General features: G+C 41.7%; 1 protein-coding gene across 1 annotated transcript; it reads left to right on the top strand.

Moving 5' to 3' along the window:
• The first annotated feature begins 1,874 nt into the window (after nucleotides 1-1,874).
• Nucleotides 1,875-22,812, top strand: LOC139413431 (solute carrier family 2, facilitated glucose transporter member 1-like). The gene is made up of 10 exons (XM_071160804.1): nucleotides 1,875-2,309; nucleotides 11,589-11,684; nucleotides 15,693-15,853; nucleotides 15,997-16,237; nucleotides 18,295-18,457; nucleotides 18,682-18,869; nucleotides 18,979-19,083; nucleotides 19,197-19,298; nucleotides 19,448-19,651; nucleotides 19,827-22,812. Exons 1-10 carry the CDS (start codon nucleotides 2,292-2,294, stop codon nucleotides 20,025-20,027), a joined length of 1,479 nt encoding a protein of 492 aa, XP_071016905.1. The 5' UTR covers nucleotides 1,875-2,291; the 3' UTR covers nucleotides 20,028-22,812.
• Nucleotides 22,813-25,144: the final 2,332 nt, after the last annotated feature.

Genomic DNA, 25,144 nt, shown 5'->3' on the forward strand with positions numbered 1-25,144 from the left:
CAGATGCACAATTGAGAGCATCTGCCTGGTATGGAAACTTCACCGCCCACAACGAGAGGGCTCTCCAGGACACCCTACAGCACCCGATGTCACAGGAAGGCCAAAAAGGTCATCAAGGACAACAACCACCCGAGCCACTGCCTGTTCACCCCGCTATCATCCAGAAGGCGAGGTGCATCAAAAAGCTGGGACCGAGAGACTGAAACACAGCTTCTATCTCAAGGTCATCAGACTGTTAAATAGCCATCACGAGCACAGACTTGAAATCATTGGCCACTTTAATAAATTAACACTAGTCACTTTAATATATATTTTACCTTTATTTAACTAGGCAAGTCAGTTAAGAACAAATTCTTATTTTCAATGACAGCAGAACAGCAGTTTTACCTTGTCTGCTCTGGGATTTGATCTTGCAACCTTTTGGTTAATAGTCCAACGCTCTAACCACTAGGCCACCTGCCGCCCCTAATGTTCACATATTACTCATCTCATGTGTATATACTGTATTATATTCTATACTATCTATTGCATCTTAGCCTATGCCGCTATGAAATTGCTCATCCATATATTTATATATTATTTTTCTATTCCTTTACTTAGATTTGTGTGTATTAGGTATGTGTTGTGAAATTGTTAGACATTACTTGTTAGATATTGCTGCACTGTCGGAAATAGAAGCACAAGCATTTCGCTACAATCACAATAACATCTGCTAAGCACGTGTACTGTATGTGACCAATAACATTTGATTTGATTTGAGATTGCCTCATGATTATTCAGACATGACAAACCTCCAGAATATGTGAAATACCATGTTGGTCTTCCTCCACCTCTGTACCGCAGCCTGTTGCTTTAGGCCAGGTCGGTCCAAATGGCATACTCACCGGCCTTTGTCTCTGTATTTGCCTGTTTTTGTTTTTTCAAGGTTTCAAAGGGAATAGATGAAACTAAAAGGGAACACATTTCTTCCATTTCTATCATTTTTATCCTGTTTCTGTCTCTTTCATTTCCACTGTATAAACACACGCATTTTCCTTTCTGGTCTCAAGATTATTTTTGTAATTTTTTTGCATGCACTCAGACCGGACACTTCCCCGCCATCTCAAACAAAAGGTATTACGCAGTTTCATTTATTCACATGAAAATATTTGTTTTTACACGCCTCTAATAACAAACATCTCCATCACAATATGGTTTTGAATAGAGGGCACCCATGTCACATCACCAGCGTTGGTCAAAGATCAGATGTTGGATGTTTGAAACATTGTTTATGAAGGACTGAACACACAGGGATACAGCAAGATGCTTAGAAACAAAGGATGACTGACTGGATGCTGTCTTGTGTGTGCCTGATAATCAGGGCTCTCCTTCAAAGTTATCATTAGAAGGCCTGGGCTACCTGTTCTCTGTTAGTATTGGGATAAAGTACTGATTATTAAGTATTATTAAGTATGGAGATGCTATCCTTATAGTGGGCGAGATCACGTTAGCCTATAAATAGCCTACTTGGGGGTTGCAAATTAGATGAAACGGTGGCGCATCATCCACTGTCAGTGTCATTTCACGCCATGAACTAAAACTATCAGCAATGGTGGGTACATTTGCGCCCCCTTGGTGCATGAGTCGGACCAGTATAATAATAACCATGTTATTACAAGGCTCGCGCCTCCACCAAATTGTAATAACACCAGAAAATGTATCAGTGCAATTAAACACATTAAGGAAGATGTGCTTAACACAACTACCTACCCTATTTCTTCAACACAACGACGTGACACTATTCGGAATTAATGTCGGAACCTCGTGAAAGCGGTGCACGTTTAAACCAATAGAAGTTCAGAGATAGAAACCGGCCTCCTTACACACCTCCATGGGCCGAACTAAACTATTGCGTCAGCCAATCACTGTAGTCGGACTAGAGGACATATATTCACGGTTTTATTTCCCTAAAGAGCAGTCTGTAGGCTACTCGAAGAACGAACTACTTCAAAAACCCAAGAAAACTTTGGGACATAATTAATCTGAAGTTTTGAGTTCATGGCAGAAATAACACAGGGGGAATAAACAAGATGAACTGAAGCCATTTTGGAAACAAAGAATTACTCTGAAAATAAAGAAGAAGCTACTATTTTTTATGACCTATTGTATCAGTCATACTTTTTTTTTTAACGGGAAACTGTAAAAATGAGACACGTCGTCTGAGCCAAAAGAAGACCCGCGGAAGTTACCCAAACTAAACTATTGACATTTAAAGATTGCCAGCAATAATATCGACAAGCCACGCTGCGGCGATGGATTCAGGCGGCAAGGTAATTGTGACTCTTAAGTGAGGCTAACGACTAGTTAGAAGCATTCTTAGAAACCAATATACAAAACGGTGTGTTTGTGTGTCTGTCTGTGCCTCTCTGAGAGAGAGAGAGAGAGAGAGAGAGAGAGCGAGAGCGAGAGAGAGGGGTGGGGGAGACAAGCTAGCTTGTCTGAAAAACTGGTTAGGTTAGCTTGTTAATGTCAATGGGTTCAGAATGGTAAGACTTTTTTTCAAGAAGTTACACTAGCTGATTCAGGATTTCATTGTTTCATTCAATTGAAATGTAAATCATGTGCGCTGTGCTGCTCACCAGCATATTTGGACGCAGTGGGATATCCGGCTGCTGGGGAAATGAAGCATGCCGCCAGCATCAAATCGTATCGTGCGGTATGCCTACGTGTGGCCCCTAATTGGCTATTCATAATCCCTTTTTAAAGATGATAAATTACCTGTATCCTGGCTAATAAACCTGCATCCCCTTCTGTTGACATCATGCCTGTATCATGTAATTATGATGCCATTACTCACGGGAAGGCAGCACATTAAAGTCTAGATTGAGATTCTGTTTTATCACAGTATATGAGGTCTTCACTTTTTAATTTTTTTTATTTGTCCAATGTAATATTTGCTTATTGTTGGTTTACAGTAGTAAAAGGAAGAGACGTGACTCATCTGGTCTCTGGTATGGCTGACTCTTACCGCTGATCCTGTGTGGTTAGTTAACCCCCTAACAACTTCAAAGTCCCTCCCAGTCCTCGCTTACTGTTTACTTCTGGTTGACATGGTGAACATGTAAATTGTTATTTTTCTATATCCCCTTTTTTGGTTTGGCAGAGCTGTGTGATTTCCTGGCGCTCAGCTGGAAAGCTACAGTATGTCATGGACGTGATGGGAATGGTCCTGTTCTGTTCCCACAGATACCAGGACTGCAGATGGCCAGGGGCGGTCCGAAAAGGGGAATACTCACAGTAGGAAAACACCAGGGGGTCAAAGCCATAATTCCCATTAGGCTAGTGTTTTGCTTTCGACAGGCAGCTTGAGCTTTGAGTGTGCGTCCAGGCTAATACCGCGCTGAGCGTGTTATTAATCAGCATCTCGTGGTTGGGATTTTCATACCGGTCTGGTTTTATGATCTTTGGGTGTGTGCAGCAGGGCAGGGAAGGTACAGTCAGCGTGTGGGTGGAAGCAGGTGTTGGTGACCCAGGGTGTGGTTGAAAATGAACAGCCAAAAAGCCATCAAGCTGTCACCAGCCATGGTTCAATCACGTGTGCATAATATTAAGCATTTATCCATACTCACCTCTGAGCACACATGATGTTCTGGCCCATCTGTCTGCAAAGTAGTACCTTTTGACCTAACTTTGATACACCTATTCAGATAGACACTTCCCCTGTTTGACTGCTCACCTAGTGGCTGTTTAACTTCCTCTCTCCAAATAACAATACCGTCTAACATCTTTGTTCCCTTTATAGACTAGATAACAAGCATTCAACTAATAGCGCTTTTCCCCTCCGGCGCAGAGCGTAACAATCAAAACATGACTGAATTCATGGGCAGTTAGGGCACAAATTGTGAGTCCTCTCAAAGCTCGGCTCTAAACAATAGGCTTTGTTTTTAGTTCAGTGGAGGCCTATTTTTTTCTTGGGTAAGAAACAAGGTAATTGGGGTCAAGCATACAGTTGACCTGGTCTGTGTTGAGTGGATAACTCTCTAAGAAACAGTTAAATTTTTGGCAGAGCTGACAGTTTAGGCTTTTGATTAAGCCCAAAGCCGGCATTCAGTTCCTTCCTTCTAAAAGCTTAATTCCACTCAATCCACTGCCTTCCTTCAAGACGGTCCACTAGCTGTATTTCCCTCTGCATGACTGCCCTTTCAGTATGCCCTTTAATGTATGTGTCAGTGTGTTTGTTCTAATGAGGCCTAATGACTCTTTTCTATAAAATATTGGATTAAGAGATCTGGGAATGCTGTAATTGAAACTGGCACAAACGTAGAGCCTAATTAGTTTCCTAGACGAAGTGGAAGGCATTGTACACACTGTACTGACCTCTCTGCTAATTGCTATTCATGTGAAGGAGAGTTTGGTTACATCTGTAAGGCCTATTCTCTTGTTCTCCTGAGAGCTGTACTGTATCTGAGATTGTGTTAGGTTTGAACCAACTCTTGCACCAGAATCAGTGTGAAATGAGATGGATCTTAAATACAAACGTATGTCTAGTATCAGACAGTCTGACAACATGTCTGCATGCCTACCACCCAGGCTATCCATTGACCTCTATGTATGTTTAAGACCAGGACCCAAGCCCAGCTCAGTTAATCCCTACCATTGTGTTGCTGAGTTGTCATAGTGCTTCAGCAAATGTACATTATCCTAGGGGCATTGGAAGACACAATGTAAGTAACATAATTTATGTCCCTCTAACTGCCCTGAATGGCTCTGCTGATCCCACAGCTATTGCATGCAGTAATCATGCGCCTATGAACCCGAGTTATACTGTTAGCAATGAGGCGATGTGCCTTAGTAGGAAGACCACTGTGTGCAGCTCACCCTGCACTAACATAAATAACATGAGCATGTCTGCCTCTGCCAAGCTTCCCAGTAAAGCAATGAAAACAATCAAGTCTCCCAGAAAGTGCTAAAAATAGCTCACGTTAACATATGTTGTTTAAGAACAAGGTTCAGGAAATCAATAATTTGCAAGTAAAAGATTCTGACAATCTCTGAAACTCACTTAGATAATACATTTGATGATACAGTGGTAGCAATACATGGTTATAACATCTACAGAAAAGACAGAAATGCCAAAGGAGGAGCTGTTGCCATTTATATTCAGAACCACATTCCTGTAAAACTTAGAGAGGATCTCATGTTAAATGCTGTTGAAGTAATATGGCTCCAGGTTCATCTGCCTCACCTAAAGCCCATTCTGGTGGGAAGCAGCTGTAGACCACTAACAGTATCTGGATAACATGTGTGAAATGCTTGATAATGTATGTGATAGCAACAGAGAGGTATATTTTCTGGTTGATTTAAATATTGACTGGCTTCCATCAGGCTGCCCACTCAAGAAAAAGCTTCAGACTGTAACTAGTACCTGCAACCTGGAAAGCTTCAAACTGTAACCAGTGCCTGCAACCTGGTTCACGTTATCAGTCAACCTACCAGGGTAGTTACAAACAGCACAGGAGAGATGCAGCATAAATTTGCTTTAAAGCAGTATCCAAATCCATTGGATGTAATGATCACAATATCGTAGACATATCTAGGAAGACCAAAGTTCCAAAGGCTGGGCCTAATATAGTATATAAGAGGTCATACAATACGTTTTGTAGTGATTCCTATGTTGTTGATGTAAAGAATATTTGTTCGTCCGTGGTGTGTAATGAGGAGCAACCAGACGCTGCACTTGACACATTTATGAAATTGCTTATCCCAGTGATTAATAAGCATGCACCCATTAAGAAAATGACTGTTAAAAAAATGTTAAGTCCCTGTGGATTGATGAGGAATTGAAAAATTGCATAGTTGAGAATAGAGGTCGACCTATTAATTAAGGCCGATTTCAAGTTTTCATAACAATCGTTAATCAGCATTTTTGGACACCAATCATGGCCGATTACATTGCACTCCACGAGGAGACTGCGTGGCAGGCTGTTATGCGAGTGCAGCAAGGAGCCATGGTAAGGTGCTAGCTAGCATTAAACGTATCTTATAAAAAACAATTAATCTTAACATAATCACTAGTTAACTACACATGGTTGATGATATTACTAGTTTATCTAGCTTGTCCTGTGTTGCATATAATCGATGCGGTGCCTGTTAATTTATCATTGAATCATAGCTTACTTCGCTAAACAGGTGATTTAACAAGCTCATTCGTGAAAAAAGCACAATCGTTGCACGAATGTACCTAACCATAAACATCAATGCCTTTCTTAAAATCAATTCACAGAAGTATATTTTTTTAAACCTGCATGTTTAGTTAATATTGCCTGCTAATATGAATTTCTTTTAACTAGGGAAATTGTGTCACTTCTCTTGCGTTCTGTGCAAAGGAGTCAGGGTATATTTCTTTCTAACAAAGACAGACAACTTTGGGGATGATTTATTTAACAAAAGCGCATTTGCGAAAAAAGCACAATCTTGCACGAATGTACCTAACCATAAACATCAATGCCTTTCTTAAAACCAATTCACAGAAGTATATTTTTTTTAAACCTGCATATTTAGTTATAAGAAATCCAGGTTAGCAGGCAATATTAAACTAGGGAAATTGTGTCACTTTTCTTGCGTTCATTGCACGCAGAGTCAGGGTATATGCAGCAGTTTGGGCCGCCTGGCTCGTTGCAAACTAATTTGCCAGAATTTTACGTAATTATGACATAACATTGAAGGTTGTGCAATTTAACAGGAATATTTAGACTTATGGATGCCACCCATTAGATAAAATACGGAACGGTTCCGTATTTCACTGAAAGAATAAACGTTTTGTTTTCGAAATTATAGTTTCCGGATTTGACCATATTAATGACCTAAGGCTCGTATTTCTGTGTGTTATTATGTTATAATTAAGTATATGATTTGATATTTGATAGAGCAGTCTGACTGAGCGGGGGTAGGCGGAAGCAGACTCGTAAGCATTCATTCAAACAGCACTTTCGTGCGTTTGCCAGCAGCTCTTCAAGCATTGAGCTGTTAATCACTTCAAGCCTATCAACTTCCGAGATTAGGCTGAAGTAACCGATGTGAAGTGGCTAGCTAGTTAGCGGGGTGCGCGCTAATAGCGTTTCAATCAGTGACGTCACTCGCTCTGAGACCTTGAAGTAGTTGTTCCCCTTGCTCTACAAGGGCCGCGGCTTTTGTGGAGCGATGGGTAACGATGCTTCGAGGGTGGCTGTTGTTGATGTGTCCCTGGTTCGAGCCCAGGTAGGGGAGAGGAGAGGAACGGAAGCTATACTGTTACACTGGCATTACTAAAGTGCCTATAAGAACATCCAATAGTCAAAGGTATATGAAATACAAATGGTATAGAGAGAAATAGTCCGATAATTCCTATAATAACTACTTCCTAAAACTTCTTACCTGGGAATATTGAAGACTCATGTTAAAGGAACCACCAGCTTTCATATGTCCTCATGTTCTGAGCAAGGAACTTAAACGTTAGCTTTTTTACATGGCACATATTGCACTTTTACTTTCTTCTCCAACACTTTGTTTTTGCATTATTTAAACCAAATTGAACAGGTCTCATTATTTATTTGAGGCTAAATTGATTGTATTGATGTATTATATTAAGTTAAAATAGAAGTGTTCATTCAGTATTGTTGTAAATGTCATTATTACAAATAAATAAATAAAATCAGCCGATTAATCGGTATCTGCTTTTTTTGGTCCTCCAATAATCAGATATCGGTATCGGCGTTGAAAAACCATAATCGGTCGACCTCTAGTTGAGAAGGATGAAGCAAAAGGAATGGCAAATAAGTCTGGCTGCACAACTGATGGGCAAATGTACTGCAAATTGAGAAATCATGTGACTAAACTGAAGAAAATGAAGAAAAAACGACACGATGAAACAAAGATAAATTACATAAAGAATGATTTGTCCAAATAACCAGTGATGAAAAAAGCCAAACACAGGAACTACTGCTGCTCATTATTCCAGGCATCCCATTCCTTCCAGACAGATTCTACGATACCAGTTATGTTTACGTAGATCTGTTTATGACAGTTTACTCACAGACTATCACTCAATATGATGCAACGTGTACCATCAGTAATTTTAGAAGAGGCTAGGGTGTTAGAAGAGAGGGACCACTGACAATTATAGATTATAGACAAAGGTGATTCAATTCACTGGAACTAAACTATTGCGTATTAGGTGTCACTTACAGGCAAGATGTGGCTGTAAACATTACAGAGCAGGAAGTAATTCTATTTCACCAGACATCCTCCAAAACCCAGTAGTGTCTGCTTTAGGGCTTTGGTCACAGACATTAGGCAACAAAGTGCTTATGTGAAAAAAGGTTCTATCTTACACTTGGAACTGACTCTCACAACTCTACATACAACTTTGGTCCAACCCCTGTTCCTCGTTCCTTTTAAGAACAGTCTCACCATCGTCATTCATCAGTGCAGTATAAACTGGCTACTGCGTCTGGACTGCTTGTGTTGATCTTATGAAGTAGATCCCATTTACCTAACTACCTCCAAGAATTTAACTATTGGACTTTGTTGAGTAAACTGTTGCTCAAGGGACAGGCTGAATGATCACTTTAGATGTTTGCTCAAGCCCAGACGATCTCATGCATCACATCGATGTGAAGAGGTTTCACCGATGAGGCATTAGATGAGGCAGGCCTGAAACGTAAACGTTGATTGTAATAATGCAAAACACTTTTTTTGGAAAAAGGTTGTATATCTAAATATTCAATTTGTGTTTTTCTAAGTTAGATGAATTCAATTATAACCAACTAAGCCTAAAGCCACAGTCAACAATTCGCCAGCCACATCACCGTGACTGGGCAGAAATTCACAGACTCACTCCTGAGGAGAAGGAGATTTATTTGCATGGAGGTTCGGTTGCGCTGACAGAACCAGGAAAATGTTAACATAAACAAGTTCTAAAAATGGTAAGAGATTTTGTATGCTGTCAGTATGCCAGTTAAACTCTCCTGATTTTGTTGTCTCAATGAAAGCTGTTTTCATTGACAATGTTGTTTTATTATATAACCAGTACCTTTAGTTCCTTATTGAACATGGGCATGAGTCATCAGTCATCATGTGATAACAAGGTCTTTTTGTATAGCTTAACTAATCAAAAGACTCAAAGTAAACATTTGAATGCAAATTAATACATCTTTAGCCGGAATGTTAACACGGCTGGTGACGCCAGCTGTTTTAAAAAGATGGTGACATTATGTGTTAAAGGGCCAGTATTAGTCTGTAAGGCTGCGACAACCATCTCCGAGCTGAAGGGTGTGACTTCATTGTTTCCTAGGTAAATGATACATGACCATCCCCTTTCAGGAAGGAATGTTTTCTGATAGCATAGAACACAAGATCTGCCCTAACTCTTCCTACTTGCAGTGTGTGTGTTTGTGTGTGTGTTTAGGCCAGGGGGAAGGCATGGTCTCCCTCTACACACTGGTATCTAGTTTAAACGCAATGTCACAGAGGAGTGTTTCATAGTTCCTCATACTCACACGCACGCATGCGCGCACACACACACACACACACTCCAGTGAAGTTTCATATTTATGGAGTATTTGCAAACCAGTTTGGCTGTGTTAAAGAGTCCCAGACTCACTCAAGCAGTGTCCATTTAAAACTTGCACATCTTTTGAGTGAACAAGATGGAGGTAGCCTATGAGTGTAGTGTTGAAGGAAGACTGTCTCTCTTGCTAATTTCGAAACTGGTATTTTTACGAAAGTAAGTTATTGTCTATATAAGAATGACATAACTTGTTCACTGAAAGGAAGCATGGCTCCTTTAAGAACCTAACCAACAGCTTTAAAACCTCTGGATTCCTGAACATGTGTATGGTGTGTGTTCACATCCTGTACTTGGGCTGGTTATAACAACCCAGTGATGCACTCGTTGAACCCCATCTACTCATTGATTGTGTGGAACCTTATTGGTCAACATGCTACTGTGGGGTGGGCCCACAAAACTTTCAGGCCTGCCCTTTTTTGGGCTTCTATTACTGAGCTACACTGTACAGAGTGTTTCCAAACTTTCTATCTTCCTACCCTCTTCATACCCCCAGGCAAGAATCTCAGAATTCACAAAAATGTTATTCCTCCCCTTTTGTTTAGAATAGCCTCGAGTATTTCTTCTCAACAAATATTTTAAGGGAGGTAGGGTTATTTCACTAGTGCCCTTAAAAGCTGCCTTATATAAACCCTTTTCCCCTGTCAGATAGTCCTGCTAGTGGGCCTAGTTTAACCCATGAATAAGAAACACATTTAGGCTATAACAACCAATGACGCAACGCTGAAATCATGAAAGTTCAATATCTTAGTTTATATAGTTGAGTGCTTTTTGTAACAATGTGTTAAAGCGTATGTGTCATAGTTTTGGGATGGTTCACTTTCACACACATTTTACAGACATGTGGGACCTTGTCATAACTACACTGGCTTTAAGTTTGGAATCCCAATATAGTCACATCACAACATGAGTAAGAAAGAGGATCTCAGCTGCCATCACAACTGGTGTGAACCACTAAGGCTAACTCTAACTTTAACAGAACAGCCATGTCACTACCAAAACATCACCACAGATACAGACAACTCCCAAACAGTGGAAAACTCCCATTACCAGTAACCCACATACCTCTTCTGTTCACGATTGTAACCAACTCAAAAAAATCGACTCATGGGTAGCCTAAACCCCAATATGACTACAATACTGACTTAGCCACAGACACACTACATGAAATGTGAAAGTGGCATAATGGCTCATCTGAAAAGGATTATGTGTGATGTTAACTTGATGGCATGAGGATAATCTCTGCCTGCCTTGGGGCTCCACTGGGATTAAGCCCATCAAATGATTTTTAGAACTAACCGGAACAAGAACAATGCCTGGGACTAAACCACCACTCCTCTGAGAGAGCTGGGTGTGGACACATGATCCTAATGCACCAATATTTACATTCAACCACCTGAGGTGGACAGTTTGAGGATGAACTTTCCCCTCCTGTCTGCTTGGACTGAGGCTAGATTGCCTTCTTGCAAGTTGCGTCACTATCACACACATTTGGGGCAGTACAACCACCTATTGCACAATGTCGGATACTAGCCCATTCTACGGAAACTGCAGCTCAAGTTAGGCAAGTTTTTTTTACATTTCGGAGGAGGTCGAAAAGCATTTAGGAACTAAAACATTACCAGGGCCACATTCATTAAAGTGATGTGCAGTCAAAACAACACAGAAGGTCCATGCAAAGGACATGAGTCAGGAGAATCAGGGCATTGTGCTTGTCACTCTTCAAGGTGTTCATAGTGAAATGACTTGTCTAACTAGTAGAACAGGATGAAGTCAATGGTTATTGTAAAACTAAGTTGATTAACCCTTACAGTACAGTACCTAGGTTCTCACTCAAAATATTCCTAAAGGCCTATCTAGCCTAGGCCTATATGGAATGGCATCAATGGGATAACTTTGCCTACAGATTTGTTATCATAATACAATAAGCCTGTCAACTCTAGGTAGCTACAAGATTTGGAGGATAGGTGATTTCTAACTGACTCTCTCTCCTGTCTCTTTGCAGCAAGTAACCTTCCAGTTGATGCTGACAGTAGGAGCAGCGGTGATTGGCTCACTGCAGTTCGGTTACAACACAGGTGTCATCAACGCCCCTCAGAAGGTGAGTCCATAGGGATGAGATTGGGGGGGGGGGGGGTGACTGATCGGAATTGGGCGTGGAAGGCTTGTCTATATTTATCCCAACAACACCATTTTCAAATCAAATCGTCACTGACACCTTTTCCCAGACAGGACTGCCCCTGTGCCTGTCTAGGCCAGACAAGATGTTCCCTGCAACACGTGAAAAGAAGGGGGCTAATAATAACTCGACGTAGGCCTATCTCATCCAGGGCTCTCTCTGGTAGAGGACCTCTGTGATGTGATTCATGTGTAAAGGAGTGTTTCCATGCCCCAAAAGGGCCTGCCAGACTGTAGGTGAGGAGAAAGCCAGGAGAGTGCTACTCACTCCGTTAAAGGAAACATAATTTAGGAGCTCTCAGTGATATGTGACTCCATCAATTAAATGAACCCTCTTTTCCATTAACTTAAACAAGTTTCTTTGACCCTACTCCTTCAAACTGTTGCACATGTAAGTGTATCCCCTGGACAGCTTTTTACTGTAGGTGCTAATTCTACAGAATGGTTTTGTTTACTGAAAGCTCCATAAGAATCTCTTAGTTCAGGTAAAAGGGCTAAGCCACACACAGTATTTCTCTTTGTCTGAACAAACCTTGTGGTGCTCAGCTCTGCTCAAAGTTCCAGGTACCTTGTTGCCAGGATACTAGAGCCCGACCGATATATCGGTTTACCAATTGTATCAGCTGTTATACCACAGCATTGTTGAATACTTGTTTCTGATTGGCTAGAAGGGCATACTAGAATGGACACAAACCAAAAAAAGTTTGAAAAGATATCAGGACTCCTTGCAATCATGACGCAATATCCACCTACACATGCAGACAGTACTTGCTACAAAGTTACTGAAATCTAATCCAACAACCACACAAGCTAAAATTGAATACATTATAAATGCAGGTCCAACGAGGGAAAAAAAATAGCTGGCTTACTAGCATTGATTTGTTTTTGCAGAGACATATTTTTGGGGGAGCATCTGATGACCTGACGTGGTCCATATGGCGCCCCTGTCCTCTCCTTCCCTCCCTCCCTCCCCTACCCCCTCTACTCACCACATCAGGATACACTTGTTCTGGTGGGATCCAATGATGAACATACATTTCTCCTCTGCCTTCCGCCACGAAAGTTGTCAAATCCTCCCACATGTTTCTAATTTGATCAGCTGATTTCAGCAACTGATATTTTAGAATTCGGTTGTCATTGGCACGTTTACTAGCAACAAACTATTTAGCTAGCTTCAAGCCTAGTGTTTGAAATGCAGTGCAATCTCCTTGTAACTTGCAGTCAGTGTAACGATTCTCTTCTTGTGAAGTAGAGGCGGACCAAAGCGCAGCGTGGTGGTTGTTCATTGTAATTTATTGACGACACTATACATGAACAAACTAACGAAAAAACAAGAGACGTGAGAACTCAAAACAGCCCTGTCTGGTGCAAACACAAAAACAGGAACAATCACCCACAAACAAACAGTGAAACCCAGGCTACCTAAGTATGATTCTCAATCAGAGACAACTAATGACACCTGCCTCTGATTGAGAACCATACTAGGCCGAAAACATAGAACTGCCCCAAAACATAGAAAAACAAACATAGACTGCCCACCCAACTCACGCCCTGACCATACTAAATAAATGCAAAACAAAGGAAATAGAGGTCAGAACGTGACAGTCAGTGTCAACTAGTGTCCTGATGAGAAGGCCAACTTTTCTAGCTATGCCAGGCAAAATGGGTGCATCATCAGCTCATTGTTATGGATGTATTGAAATGAATGTCAATAGAAAATGGCTGAAATAAACATAAATGCAGCTACTTTGCTGAATGATGAGAGCAACCAAATGATGAGAAAGTATGAATTTGCTTATAAAAATGAAAAAAAATATATATATTTTTTTACTGGTAAATGTGTCCTTACGTATTGTTTTCTTTGGCAATTGTTGTATAAGCGAGATAAACACCACCATTCTGTACATTACCTTGGAAAAATGGACTTTGCAAAGGGACTCAGCTCCACTTCGTCCCGCTATGTTGTCCATTATTTCCAAGGTAATGTATCCCGTACATATTGGCCTTTTATTGCTATATCAGTATTGGACAATAATTCCACCGATAACCGAAATTCAATAAATAGGATGATAAACATGAATCTAATGCTTATCTGAACACTTGCGTCCATTCTCATGATATGTCATTATTGTCACAATGTAAGAAATCAACATTTGAAGCATAGTTCTTGGACAGGCATAAAACAGTATATCAGCAGATATCGGTGTCAGTAAGTTTTGTCCCTTCCAAAAAAACGTAATTAGTATCGGACTCCTAAAAACATATTGCTCAGCCTCTACTCTAGATACACGGGACACACAGGCCCTCTACCTTAACTTTGTCATATGAGGGCTCTGTGGACATGTCCCTTCATCCCACTAATCTGCAGTCTGAGCTTACTCCTGTCCTGGTGTTCCTCTCTCAGGAGACAACTTATTTACATTATTTTATAGTACTACTGATATTGATTACTGCATACAGTGCCTTCAGAAAGTATTCAAACCCTTTTAGTTTTTCCACATTTTGTTGTGTTACAAAGTGGGATTCAAATTTATTTAATTGCCATTTTTTGTCAACAGTCTACACAAAATACTCTACAATGTCAAAGTGAAAGAAAAATTCTAATAAAACACTAATACTGTAAGCACACTGACACATGCTCAGTAATACCACACCATGCCACAGCTGTTTAGGAGCAACATACAGAGTGCAGGGAAGTGTTCACAGAAATGACAGTGTTGCTGAACATAGAGACACATCCAGATTTAGGGTAAATGTGAGAACAGCATTGCTACTGTATATGGAAACCCTAGATTATCCCCAACCCACCTCCCCCTCTCTCTCTCTTTCTCTATGATTAGGGATGGAGTGATGCTGGTTGTTGTGACGCAGGCCCTCCGCTCTAAAGAGTGCAGCACTGATTAGATTAGGTGTCTCTCAAGGGCCCTGGGCTCTGTCCTGTTTGTCCTTCTGCCTCTCTGCCCGCTCCAAATTGGGCACCTTGTAGCACAGACAGACCTGACTGCCTGCCTAGCCAGGAGTCCACAGAGGCATTAACACTTTAATCAGAGCAGGGTCAACGGTCATGAATGAACAGTGTATTTCATTGTGGCCAGGTGCTTGCTAGGTCTTGAGTCAGACACCAGACATTCTCTATCTGTAAGAATGTTGATTTTATTGGACAGTGTTAGGCTGACTAGGCTAGGCTATATTAGATTTGTCATCACTTCTTTGCAGAATAATTAGGATAACTTTCTGGGTCTGAAAGATATACCCTATGCCATATCTTGAACAGCCTACCCCTCAGCTGACTTATACATACATTATCAGTTCTATATGAATCACTCGGTGTTATGTAAGTATCGGTAAAGAAGTATATTGTATAATCTATCAGCAAAGCACATGACAGGAGCCAGCGGTGATATTTGGGAGATAAGGACAGGAGGAGGCAGGGCTCAGTGCTGAGTGCTAGAAGTGCTAGATAGAGGGCACATTCTTCCCAGCCTGTACAGCTTAACTTCCATCACAAGCTGGGCGGACTTGTGTATTTTTGTCAACACTGATAAGTCACTGTGGGGGAAGGGGCTGAAACCCAACACTTCACTCTTTCATAAACTTCCTTGTTGAAGGAAAACGAGGGGCGTGTTCAGCAGGACGCAACTTCTTGGAACGTTCAGATAGAAATATGCTATGTAGAACAAACATGCATCTCTAACATGTAGAATAAGAATGCCGGCTCTATTTGTGGCAATTCTATCTACAACGTTCAGAATGTTTTCGTACGAAACATGGCCCTGAAATCCAATCCTATACCGTCATCTACTGGCCAGACACCAAAACAGCAGTCACCTGGCCAATGGCAATGAGGACAATAATCGTCAATTAAAAAAACAAGTGAACAATTGACTGTGATTTCTTTCTTTGGCACTGTTTCGTTTGCCTTCTCTGCTAGGTTATTGAGAGGTTCCTCAATGAGACATGGTCAGACCGCTACCATGAGCCCATCACCAAGACCTCCCTCACCACCCTGTGGTCCGTCTCCGTCGCCATCTTCTCTGTCGGCGGTATCTTCGGCTCCTTCTCCGTGGGCCTGTTTGTCAACCGCTTTGGCAGGTAAATACGTAATTTTACAATGTTTATTTACAACTGTGTTATGTGAGATTATATGACGTGGATGGCCTATGTACTGTTTAATATGTGTGACATGTAAAGGTTTGTACAGTAATTGTAATTGACTATTTCTGTGGTACCCACAGGAGGAACTCCATGCTCATGGCCAACGTGCTGGCCTTTGTCTCCGCTGCTCTCATGGGCTTCTCTAAGATGGGTGGCTCATGGGAGATGCTGATCATCGGGCGCTTCGTGGTGGGACTTTACTCCGGCCTCTCAACTGGCTTTGTACCCATGTACGTGGGTGAGGTGGCCCCCACTGCCCTTCGAGGAGCTCTGGGTACCCTCCACCAGCTGGGCATTGTCACGGGCATCCTGATGGCACAGGTCAGTGCCAGTTTGCCACAGGGATATTATATGGAGAATAATGGATAATACAGTGCCTTCGGAAAGTATTCAGACCACTTAACTTTTTCCACATTTTGTTATGTTACAGCCTTATTCTAAAATGTATTAAATAAATACAAATCCTCAGCAATTTGCACACACTACCTATAATGACAAAGCAAAAACCTTATTTACAGTATTCAGACCCTTTGCTAAGAGACTCTATGCATCCTGTTTCCAATGATCATCCTTGAGATGTTTCTACAACATGATTGAAGTCCACCTGTGGCAAATTCAATTGATTGGACATGATTTGGAAAGGTACAAACGTGTCTATATAAGGTCGCACAGATTACAGTGCATGTCAGAGCAAAAACCAAGCCATGAGGTCGAAGGAATTCTCCGTAGAGTTCTGAGACAGGATTGTGTTGAGGCACAGATTTGGGGAAGGGTGCCAAAAACAGTTCTGCAGCATTGAAGGTCCCCAAGAACACAGTGGCCTCCAACATTCTTAAATGGAAAAAGTTTGGAACCACCAAGACTCTTCCCAGAGCTGGCCGTCCGGCCAAACTGAGCAATCGAGGGAGAAGGGACTCGGTCAGGGAGGTGACCAAGAACACGATGGTTACTCTGACAGAGCTCTAGAGTTCCTCTGTGGAGATGGGAGAACCTTCCAGAAGGACAACCATCTCTGCAGCACTCCATCAATCAGGCCTTTATGGTAGAGTGGCCAGACGGTAGCCACTCCTCAGTAAAAGGCACATGACAGCCTGCTTGGAGTTTGCCAAAAGGCACCTTAGACTCTCAGACCATGAGAAACAAGATTCTCTGGTCTGATGAAACCAAGATTGAACTCTGTGGCCTGAATGCCAAGTGCCTGGAGGAAACCTTGCACCATCTCTACGGTGAAGCATGGTTGTGGCAGCATCATGCTGTGGGGACATTTTTCAGCGGCAGGGACCTGGAGACTTGTCAGAATCGAGGGAAAGATGAACGGAGCAAATAGAGATCCTTGATGAAAACCTGCTCCAAAGCATTCAGGACCTCAGACTCGGGCGAAGGTTCACCTTCAAACAGCACAATGATTCTAAGCACACAGCCAAGACAATGCAGGAGTGACTAAATGTCCTTGAGTTGCCCAGCCAAAGTCCGTACTTGAACCCGATTCGAACATCTCTGTACAGACCTGAAAATAGCTGTGTAGCGACCATCCCCATCCAACCTGACAGCTTTAGAGGATCTGCAGAGAGGAATGGAAGAAACTCCCCAAATACAGGTGTGCCAAGCTTGTAGTGTCTTACCCAAGAAGACACAAGGCTGTAATCACCGCCAATGGTTCTTCAACAAAGTACTGAGTAAAGGGTCTGAATACTTATGTAAATGAAATATTTCAGTTTTTTTTATAGATTAGAAAACATTTCTAAAAAACTGTTTTTGCTTTGTCATTATGGGGTATTGTGTGTAGATTGATGAGGAAAATAAACAACTTTAAACATTTTTTATTAAGGCTGTAACATAACAAAATGTTTACTTTGACAGGGAGTCCGGCTGAGACCAGGGTCTCATTTACAGATGAGCCCAGTAATTACAAAAAAATCAATACACTACCAAAGCAAAACAGAAATGCAGAACACAATCATAGAAAATAAATATATGTTTCAGTAAAAATGTCCTCAATCAGCCGTCTGAATTGCCCTAGAAGCACCAAATCATAAAATGTCTTATTTTGGAGATTATTCCACACGTAACATGCAAAAAAACGAAAAGCGGATTCACCGCTCAGTTGATAGAACATAGCGCTTGCAACTTCGGAATAGTGGGTTTGATTGCCCGGATCACATAAAATGTACGCATGCAAGTCTCTTCGGATAAAAACGTCTGCTAAATGGAATATATTATTATTATTATAGGTTGAGGGGTCTCCGAGTTAGCCATCCCTGAGACCGGCTCGGTCTGGCTGCTCATACGTCTTTAGGTTAACAAATAAGTAAGGTATGGCGGTAGTTTGCACAAGAAGGCTTAATCTGATGGTGGTCTAACGATGTGTTTTGGTTCAGGTTTTTGGCATGGAGGCCTTAATGGGGAACAAGTCTCTGTGGCCCTTCCTGCTGGGCTTCACCTTCATCCCAGCCCTGGCGCAGTGTGCCCTGTTGCCCTTCTGCCCTGAGAGCCCCCGCTTCCTCCTCATCAACCGCAACGAGGAGAACAAGGCCAAAACTGGTGAGTAGAGTACATTTACACACAAACACACATTCATATGTCATCAGTTCAGCCAATTTCAGGTCTGTCAGATTGAATGACTTGAAAAGATTCTGAATCTAAAATAATGGCTTATTTTCAATTCATTAGTTGAATTTAAACTCATCCCTGAATTTACCAGGTATGGAGTGACCCAGCCCTAGCAGTCTGTAATGTAACCTCCGTTCTCTCTCTGTCCCTGTCAGTCCTGAAGAAGCTGCGTGGGACCACAGACGTAAGTGCAGACATGCAGGAGATGAAGGAGGAGGCCAGGCAGATGATGAGGGAGAAGAAGGTGACCATCCTAGAGCTGTTCCGTTCGCCACTCTACCGCCAGCCCATCTTCATCGCTATCATGCTCCAGCTCTCCCAGCAGCTTTCTGGCATCAACGCTGTGAGTTACTTCTCATACTTCTCACCACTAACACACACTCCACATATACAAACACCTATACTGCCATGTCTATTTTGTAACTTTAATCTATGCTGTTGGTTTCCTCCAGGTTTTCTACTACTCTACCCGTATCTTTGAGAAGGCCGGAGTTGCTCAGCCTGTTTATGCTACAATTGGTGCCGGTGTGGTCAACACGGCCTTTACTGTGGTGTCGGTGAGTAACTATGGCAGATACGTGTGTGTTTGTGTCATTTTTGGTGCACATGATGCATGATGCACTTAATTTGTGTTTAGACAGTATAATTCAATCCTCTATCCGTTCCTCAGCTGTTTGTGGTGGAGCGTGCTGGACGCAGGTCTCTCCACCTGCTGGGGCTGATAGGAATGGCAGGCGCTGCCGTCCTGATGACCATCGCTCTGGCTCTGCTGGTACTTAGACTAACTATAACACACTTCACATAATGAGGAATGAGGAAATGAGGAAATACACTTGTTTTTTCATACTAGTCCTTGTTAATGTAATATGTAGAATGAATACCAGTAGTTTAACCCCCTGCTGTCTGTTTGTCCTCCATCAGGACAAGCTGCCATGGATGTCCTACGTGAGTATTGTGGCCATCTTTGCCTTTGTGGCGTTCTTTGAGATCGGCCCGGGTCCCATCCCCTGGTTCATTGTGGCTGAGCTGTTCTCCCAGGGTCCCCGGCCCTCGGCCTTCGCTGTGGCTGGCTTCTCCAACTGGACTGCCAACTTCATAGTGGGCATGGCCTTCCAGTATGTAGAGGTAAGCACTGAGCACAACCTTGTTAGGCAAATGCTCAACATGGTAAATGTTGTAGAAATACTAATCTTGATATATATGAACTGGTAGTTTGAATACACGCTTGTTTGGAGCCCACTGCTTAATAAACTGTGTCATCAATGTTCTCTCTTCTTCTCTTCTCCATCTCACCCTACAGGAGTTGTGTGGCCCTTATGTCTTTGTCATCTTCACCATACTGCTGCTCAGCTTCTTCATCTTCACCTACTTCAAGGTGCCTGAGACCAAGGGCCGGACGTTTGATGAGATCTCAGCCGGGTTCCGCCAGTCGTCTGGCACTGGTGGAGAGAAGCACTCGCCAGAGGAGCTCAACAGCCTGGGGGCTGACTCTCAGCTCTAAGCACCTGTCCCTCCCCTCTCCTCTCGTTCCACTCCCGCTGATGAGGCCCGGCCCTGAACCCTCTCTGGCCACCCCAACCTGAGGGGACCACTCACTAACTGCGTGCAAACTGACTACTAAACTGACACACTGGTTGTCATTACATTTCAGGCATCTTCACCAAGCAGAGAACAGATGCCCCGATCACCCCTCCCAATCCCCTGTCTCAACATCTCTAGCTCCTTTCTCTTCTTATCACAACACTAACTTGGTGGGAGCAGGGACATGGGTGGCAGAAGGTGGGTTGGAATGGTAGATGGTTAGTAGAACGAAAAGGGGGGTCTTCAATTATACAACGGTCACCGCCAAGTTACTTTTATTTTATTTTCTCTTATTTTGTCTGTTGCCTTAATCATTTTGTCAGTTTAGATATCCATGCGTATGTCTCTTATGAAGGTCTCAGTACTTCTCATTGAAGTAAGGGATGATTTTAAAGTTCAGAATTTGTGTTTTTGTTCCCTTTGTTACTTGATGAAACAGAGCATACTGTGTAGCAACACTGTAGCCACAGCAAATTTGAGCAGTTGTTGTGGAATTGAAATATGACATTTGTACTGTTTTCCAACAGGGGGAGCAGTACCCTCAATGAAAGGCCTTCTACTGTATCGTTCCACAACTTGACTTGCTTTGCCAGTCCAGAGACTAAACCACAGCGAATCGTTATTGTGTTCCACATAGGGGATGTCTGAGGCTACATATAACAATATGTATCTTTGTTACACAGACCCTCTGTTTATGACCTAAATTATTTACTGGATCAATCAAGACCCTCAAGACATTGTATGCCATGTAAATATTTTTTTTAACAACTCATTTTTAACTTCTGTCCAGATAGGTTTTTGATTATTTTAGAAATATTTGTTTCTTATGGAAAAATAAATCAAATCATAAAGAGTCATTTTTTATGAGGTTTATTTCTTAGTGAATTACAGCACTGTTACAAAAATGTTATCAACCATTGGGTGCATACTTTTGGGCTCCAAGTACTGTATGTGTACATGTAATATTTCATTCCCAAGCAATACCCATGAGCATGAATTTTACACTATGAAATCATAGGACTAGTTGAAATATTTTCTACTCTGACACTAGTGATGGTAGTTGGCGCCTTGAATATGACAGTAGATTTGATCATTGGAATCACTCATCCGCTTCTTCATAAGAGCAAACAGTTGAAAAGCAATGTACGCCTATTTCACTGCATACTAATATGACCGTAACCCCCCGCTAAAACTAAACTGAAGTCCCTCACAACAGGCTTCCTTTCAAACAGGGTCTAGTATGTAATGTGGCTTCCAGCCGTACCAAGGTCTGCTTCATCCTGAAAGCGCTTTTACACCCTTTGGGGTCAGACTCACAACTAATGATCCATTTTTCTAGAAAAGTTGTGATTTTTGTTATTGTAACTCCACAATGCCTTTGCATAGTTCAGCACTGTAGGGGCTGTTATATTGTTCAGTTATGTTTTGTGACACATAGCTGACAACCCTGTATAGTTGGCTGATTCAGGCGACTCCACCTCTTGATGTAGAGGTTCCTGTCTATGACTGCTGTGCCACTTCAATAAGTTTTCCTTTCATTTTATAAGGCATTTTGAGAAGTGTTTTTAGCGGCATTTTTTCATCCACAATGTTGGTTGTTTTGTCACAAAAAAAATCTTACGTAATAGTAGTTGGAGTATTTCTCAAAATGTTCTACAAAATGTGGAACCCCGTTATGTTACTGAAAAGAGATTGGGTTAGATGTCATTGTTTGTTTTTTTAACTACATGATTAGCCTAACCTATCCCTACATTCACAGGTCTTTGTTATTTGAAATCAAAAGGTAGGCAGAATATGTTTTACAATCTAATATAGGCTAATCCAGCGAGTCTAAAGTGAATATGGTTTTAAAGTGGTTTAAATGGTTTTCGTAATGGCCCTTGACCCAAACAGAACTCCACAAGAAACATCCATTGTAATCATTCCATGATGACTTTGTGTGCATTCACATGCATGCAAATATATGTATGCGTCTTTGAAATGATATTAGTACAGTCTCCTCCACAAACAATCTGTCGGTTAAACACTGCAACCTCCTTGACTGTAAGTCGCCCTAAGTCATCAAATGTCAGGATCAATGTTGGCACCAAAGACTTGGCATATGTCGGATTGAACTCCGACCCTGTGATGGAGAGAAAAAGATGCACTTATGGACTGAAATCAAATGCAATGTACTTTGTGTGTTTAGTTTTTGACAATTATGTTTGGGCATTTTATAAACACATTTATTAACACATGATGTATGCATAAAACAGTTGGAGAAATCCATCACTGCACATAATGAGGCCACACGACTTTTAATGTAAATACAATAGATAGTAGAGAATCCAAATATATACATATTTTATTTGAGTTACTACTCGTATCGGTAGCTGTACATCTATTTTTGCATAATAAACACACCTGCCTTTATTTTCTCTGATTTGCTCTCTGAAGAAATATTGTTTGAGATAACTATTAACACAATCTTATTTCAGCTTTGTACATGAACCATTGAATGATATATACTATTTATTAGATGTCTAATTTATTAGATGTTTTTATTTTCTCAATTTTAGTGCAGTATTAATTTACATTTTGTTAAAGCATCTGTGTGTATGTAAAACAGTGTGCTATGATGTCAGTGTCCTGTTGGTTTTCTTTTCTTTTGTAAGATGTGTGGTTGGATTTTTTTATCAATAAAATAAAACAAGCATACAGGGAAACATGGAAATTAGCTGGGTTATTTATTTTCACAAGAATTGAGTTCAGATTTTAATCAATGATTACAGATGCATAATCTGTTTTTCGAATCATTTATGTGCTTTCCGATCTAAATCATGTAGTTAATAATTTGATGTACAGTGCCTTGCGAAAGTATTCGGCCCCCTTGAACTTTGCGACCTTTTGCCACATTTCAGGCTTCAAACATAAAGATATAAAACTGTATTTTTTTGTGAAGAATCAACAACAAGTGGGACACAATCATGAAGTGGAACGACATTTATTGGATATTTCAAACTTTTTTAACATATCAAAAACTGAAAAATTGGGCGTGCAAAATTATTCAGCCCCCTTAAGTTTGCTTACTTTGTAGCACCACCTTTTGCTGCGATTACAGCTGTAAGTCGCTTGGGGTATGTCTCTATCAGTTTTGCACTGATAGACTGACATTTTTTCCCATTCCTCCTTGCAAAACAGCTCGAGCTCAGTGAGGTTGGATGGAGAGCATTTGTGAACAGCAGTTTTCAGTTCTTTCCACAGATTCTCGATTGGATTCAGGTCTGGACTTTGACTTGGCCATTCTAACACCTGGATATGTTTATTTTTGAACCATTCCATTGTAGATTTTGCTTTATGTTTTGGATCATTGTCTTGTTGGAAGACAAATCTCCGTCCCAGTCTCAGGTCTTTTGCAGACTCCATCAGGTTTTCTTCCAGAATGGTCCTATATTTGGCTCCATCCATCTTCCCATCAATTTTAACCATCTTCCCTGTCCCTGCTGAAGAAAAGCAGGCCCAAATTATGATGCTGCCACCACCATGTTTGACAGTGGGGATGGTGTGTTCAGCTGTGTTGCTTTTACGCCAAACATAACGTTTTGCATTGTTGCCAAAAAGTTACATTTTGGTTTCATCTGACCAGAGCACCTTCTTCCACATGTTTGGTGTGTCTCCCAGGTGGCTTGTGGCAAACTTTAAACGACACTTTTTATGGATATCTTTAAGAAATGGCTTTCTTCTTGCCACTCTTCCATAAAGGCCAGATTTGTGCAATATACGACTGATTGTTGTCCTATGGACAGAGTCTCCCACCTCAGCTGTAGATCTCTGCTGTTCATCCAGAGTGATCATGGGCCTCTTGGCTGCATCTCTGATCAGTCTTCTCCTTGTATGAGCTGAAAGTTTAGAGGGACGGCCAGGTCTTGGTAGATTTGCAGTGGTCTGATACTCCTTCCATTTCAATATTATCGCTTGCACAGTGCTCCTTGGGATGTTTAAAGCTTGGGAAATCTTTTTGTATCCAAATCCGTCTTTAAACTTCTTCACAACAGTATCTCGGACCTGCCTGGTGTGTTCCTTGTTCTTCATGATGCTCTCTGCGCTTTTAACGGACCTCTGAGACTATCACCGTGCAGGTGCATTTATACAGAGACTTGATTACACACAGGTGGATTGTATTTATCATCATTAGTCATTTAGGTCAACATTGGATCATTCAGAGATCCTCACTGAACTTCTGGAGAGAGTTTGCTGCACTGAAAGTAAAGGGGCTGAATAATTTTGCACGCCCAATTTTTCAGTTTTTGATTTGTTAAAAAAGTTTGAAATATCCAATAAATGTCGTTCCACTTCATGATTGCGTCCCACTTGTTGTTGATTCTTCACAAAAAATACAGTTTTATATCTTTATGTTTGAAGCCTGAAATGTGGCAAAAGGTCGCAAAGTTCAAGGGGGCCGAATACTTTCGCAAGGCACTGTATACTACAGTATTTTGATAAGCAAGTAAGAGAAGATCCTTATTGGTTCCTGAGTGCCACCATGCTATAGTCAGGGAAACAAAAGTGTCTCGTCCTATGTAAGTGTAGATGTGTGAGTCTTTGTGTGTACGAGCGTTCCTGGGTGTGTGTGTGTCCGTGTCTGGATAAGTGGCCAGACATCAAAGGAAGAAAGCTTTGAAAATCACGCAGTCAGAGACTGTTCTCCCTCCCTACAATGCCTGGGCATGCTCCTGATGAGGTGGCGGATGGTCTCCTGAGGGATCTCCTCCCAGACCTGGACTAAAGCATCCGCCAACTCCTGGACAGTCTGTGGTGCAACGTGGCGTTGGTGGATGGAGCAAGACATGATGTCCCAGATGTGCTCAATTGGATTCAGGTCTGGGGAACGGGCGGGCCAGTCCGTCCATAGCATCAATGCCTTCCTCTTGCAGGAACTGCTGACACACTCCAGCCACATGAGGTCTAGCATTGTCTTGCATTAGGAGGAACCCAGGGCCAACCGCACCAGCGTATGGTCTCACAAGGGGTCTGAGGATCTCACCTCGGTACCTAATG

The sequence above is a fragment of the Oncorhynchus clarkii genome, chromosome 7 (genome assembly GCF_045791955.1).
Source record: "Oncorhynchus clarkii lewisi isolate Uvic-CL-2024 chromosome 7, UVic_Ocla_1.0, whole genome shotgun sequence".
Lineage (NCBI taxonomy): Eukaryota > Metazoa > Chordata > Actinopteri > Salmoniformes > Salmonidae > Oncorhynchus > Oncorhynchus clarkii.

Bases quoted from the DNA above. Each gene is read 5' to 3' on its own strand.
- LOC139413431 (XM_071160804.1), top strand. The intron at 11,685-15,692 runs GTGAGTCCATAG...CTTCTCTGCTAG, and splicing joins TCATCAACGCCCCTCAGAAG to GTTATTGAGAGGTTCCTCAA. The intron at 19,084-19,196 runs GTGAGTAACTAT...TCCGTTCCTCAG, and splicing joins CGGCCTTTACTGTGGTGTCG to CTGTTTGTGGTGGAGCGTGC.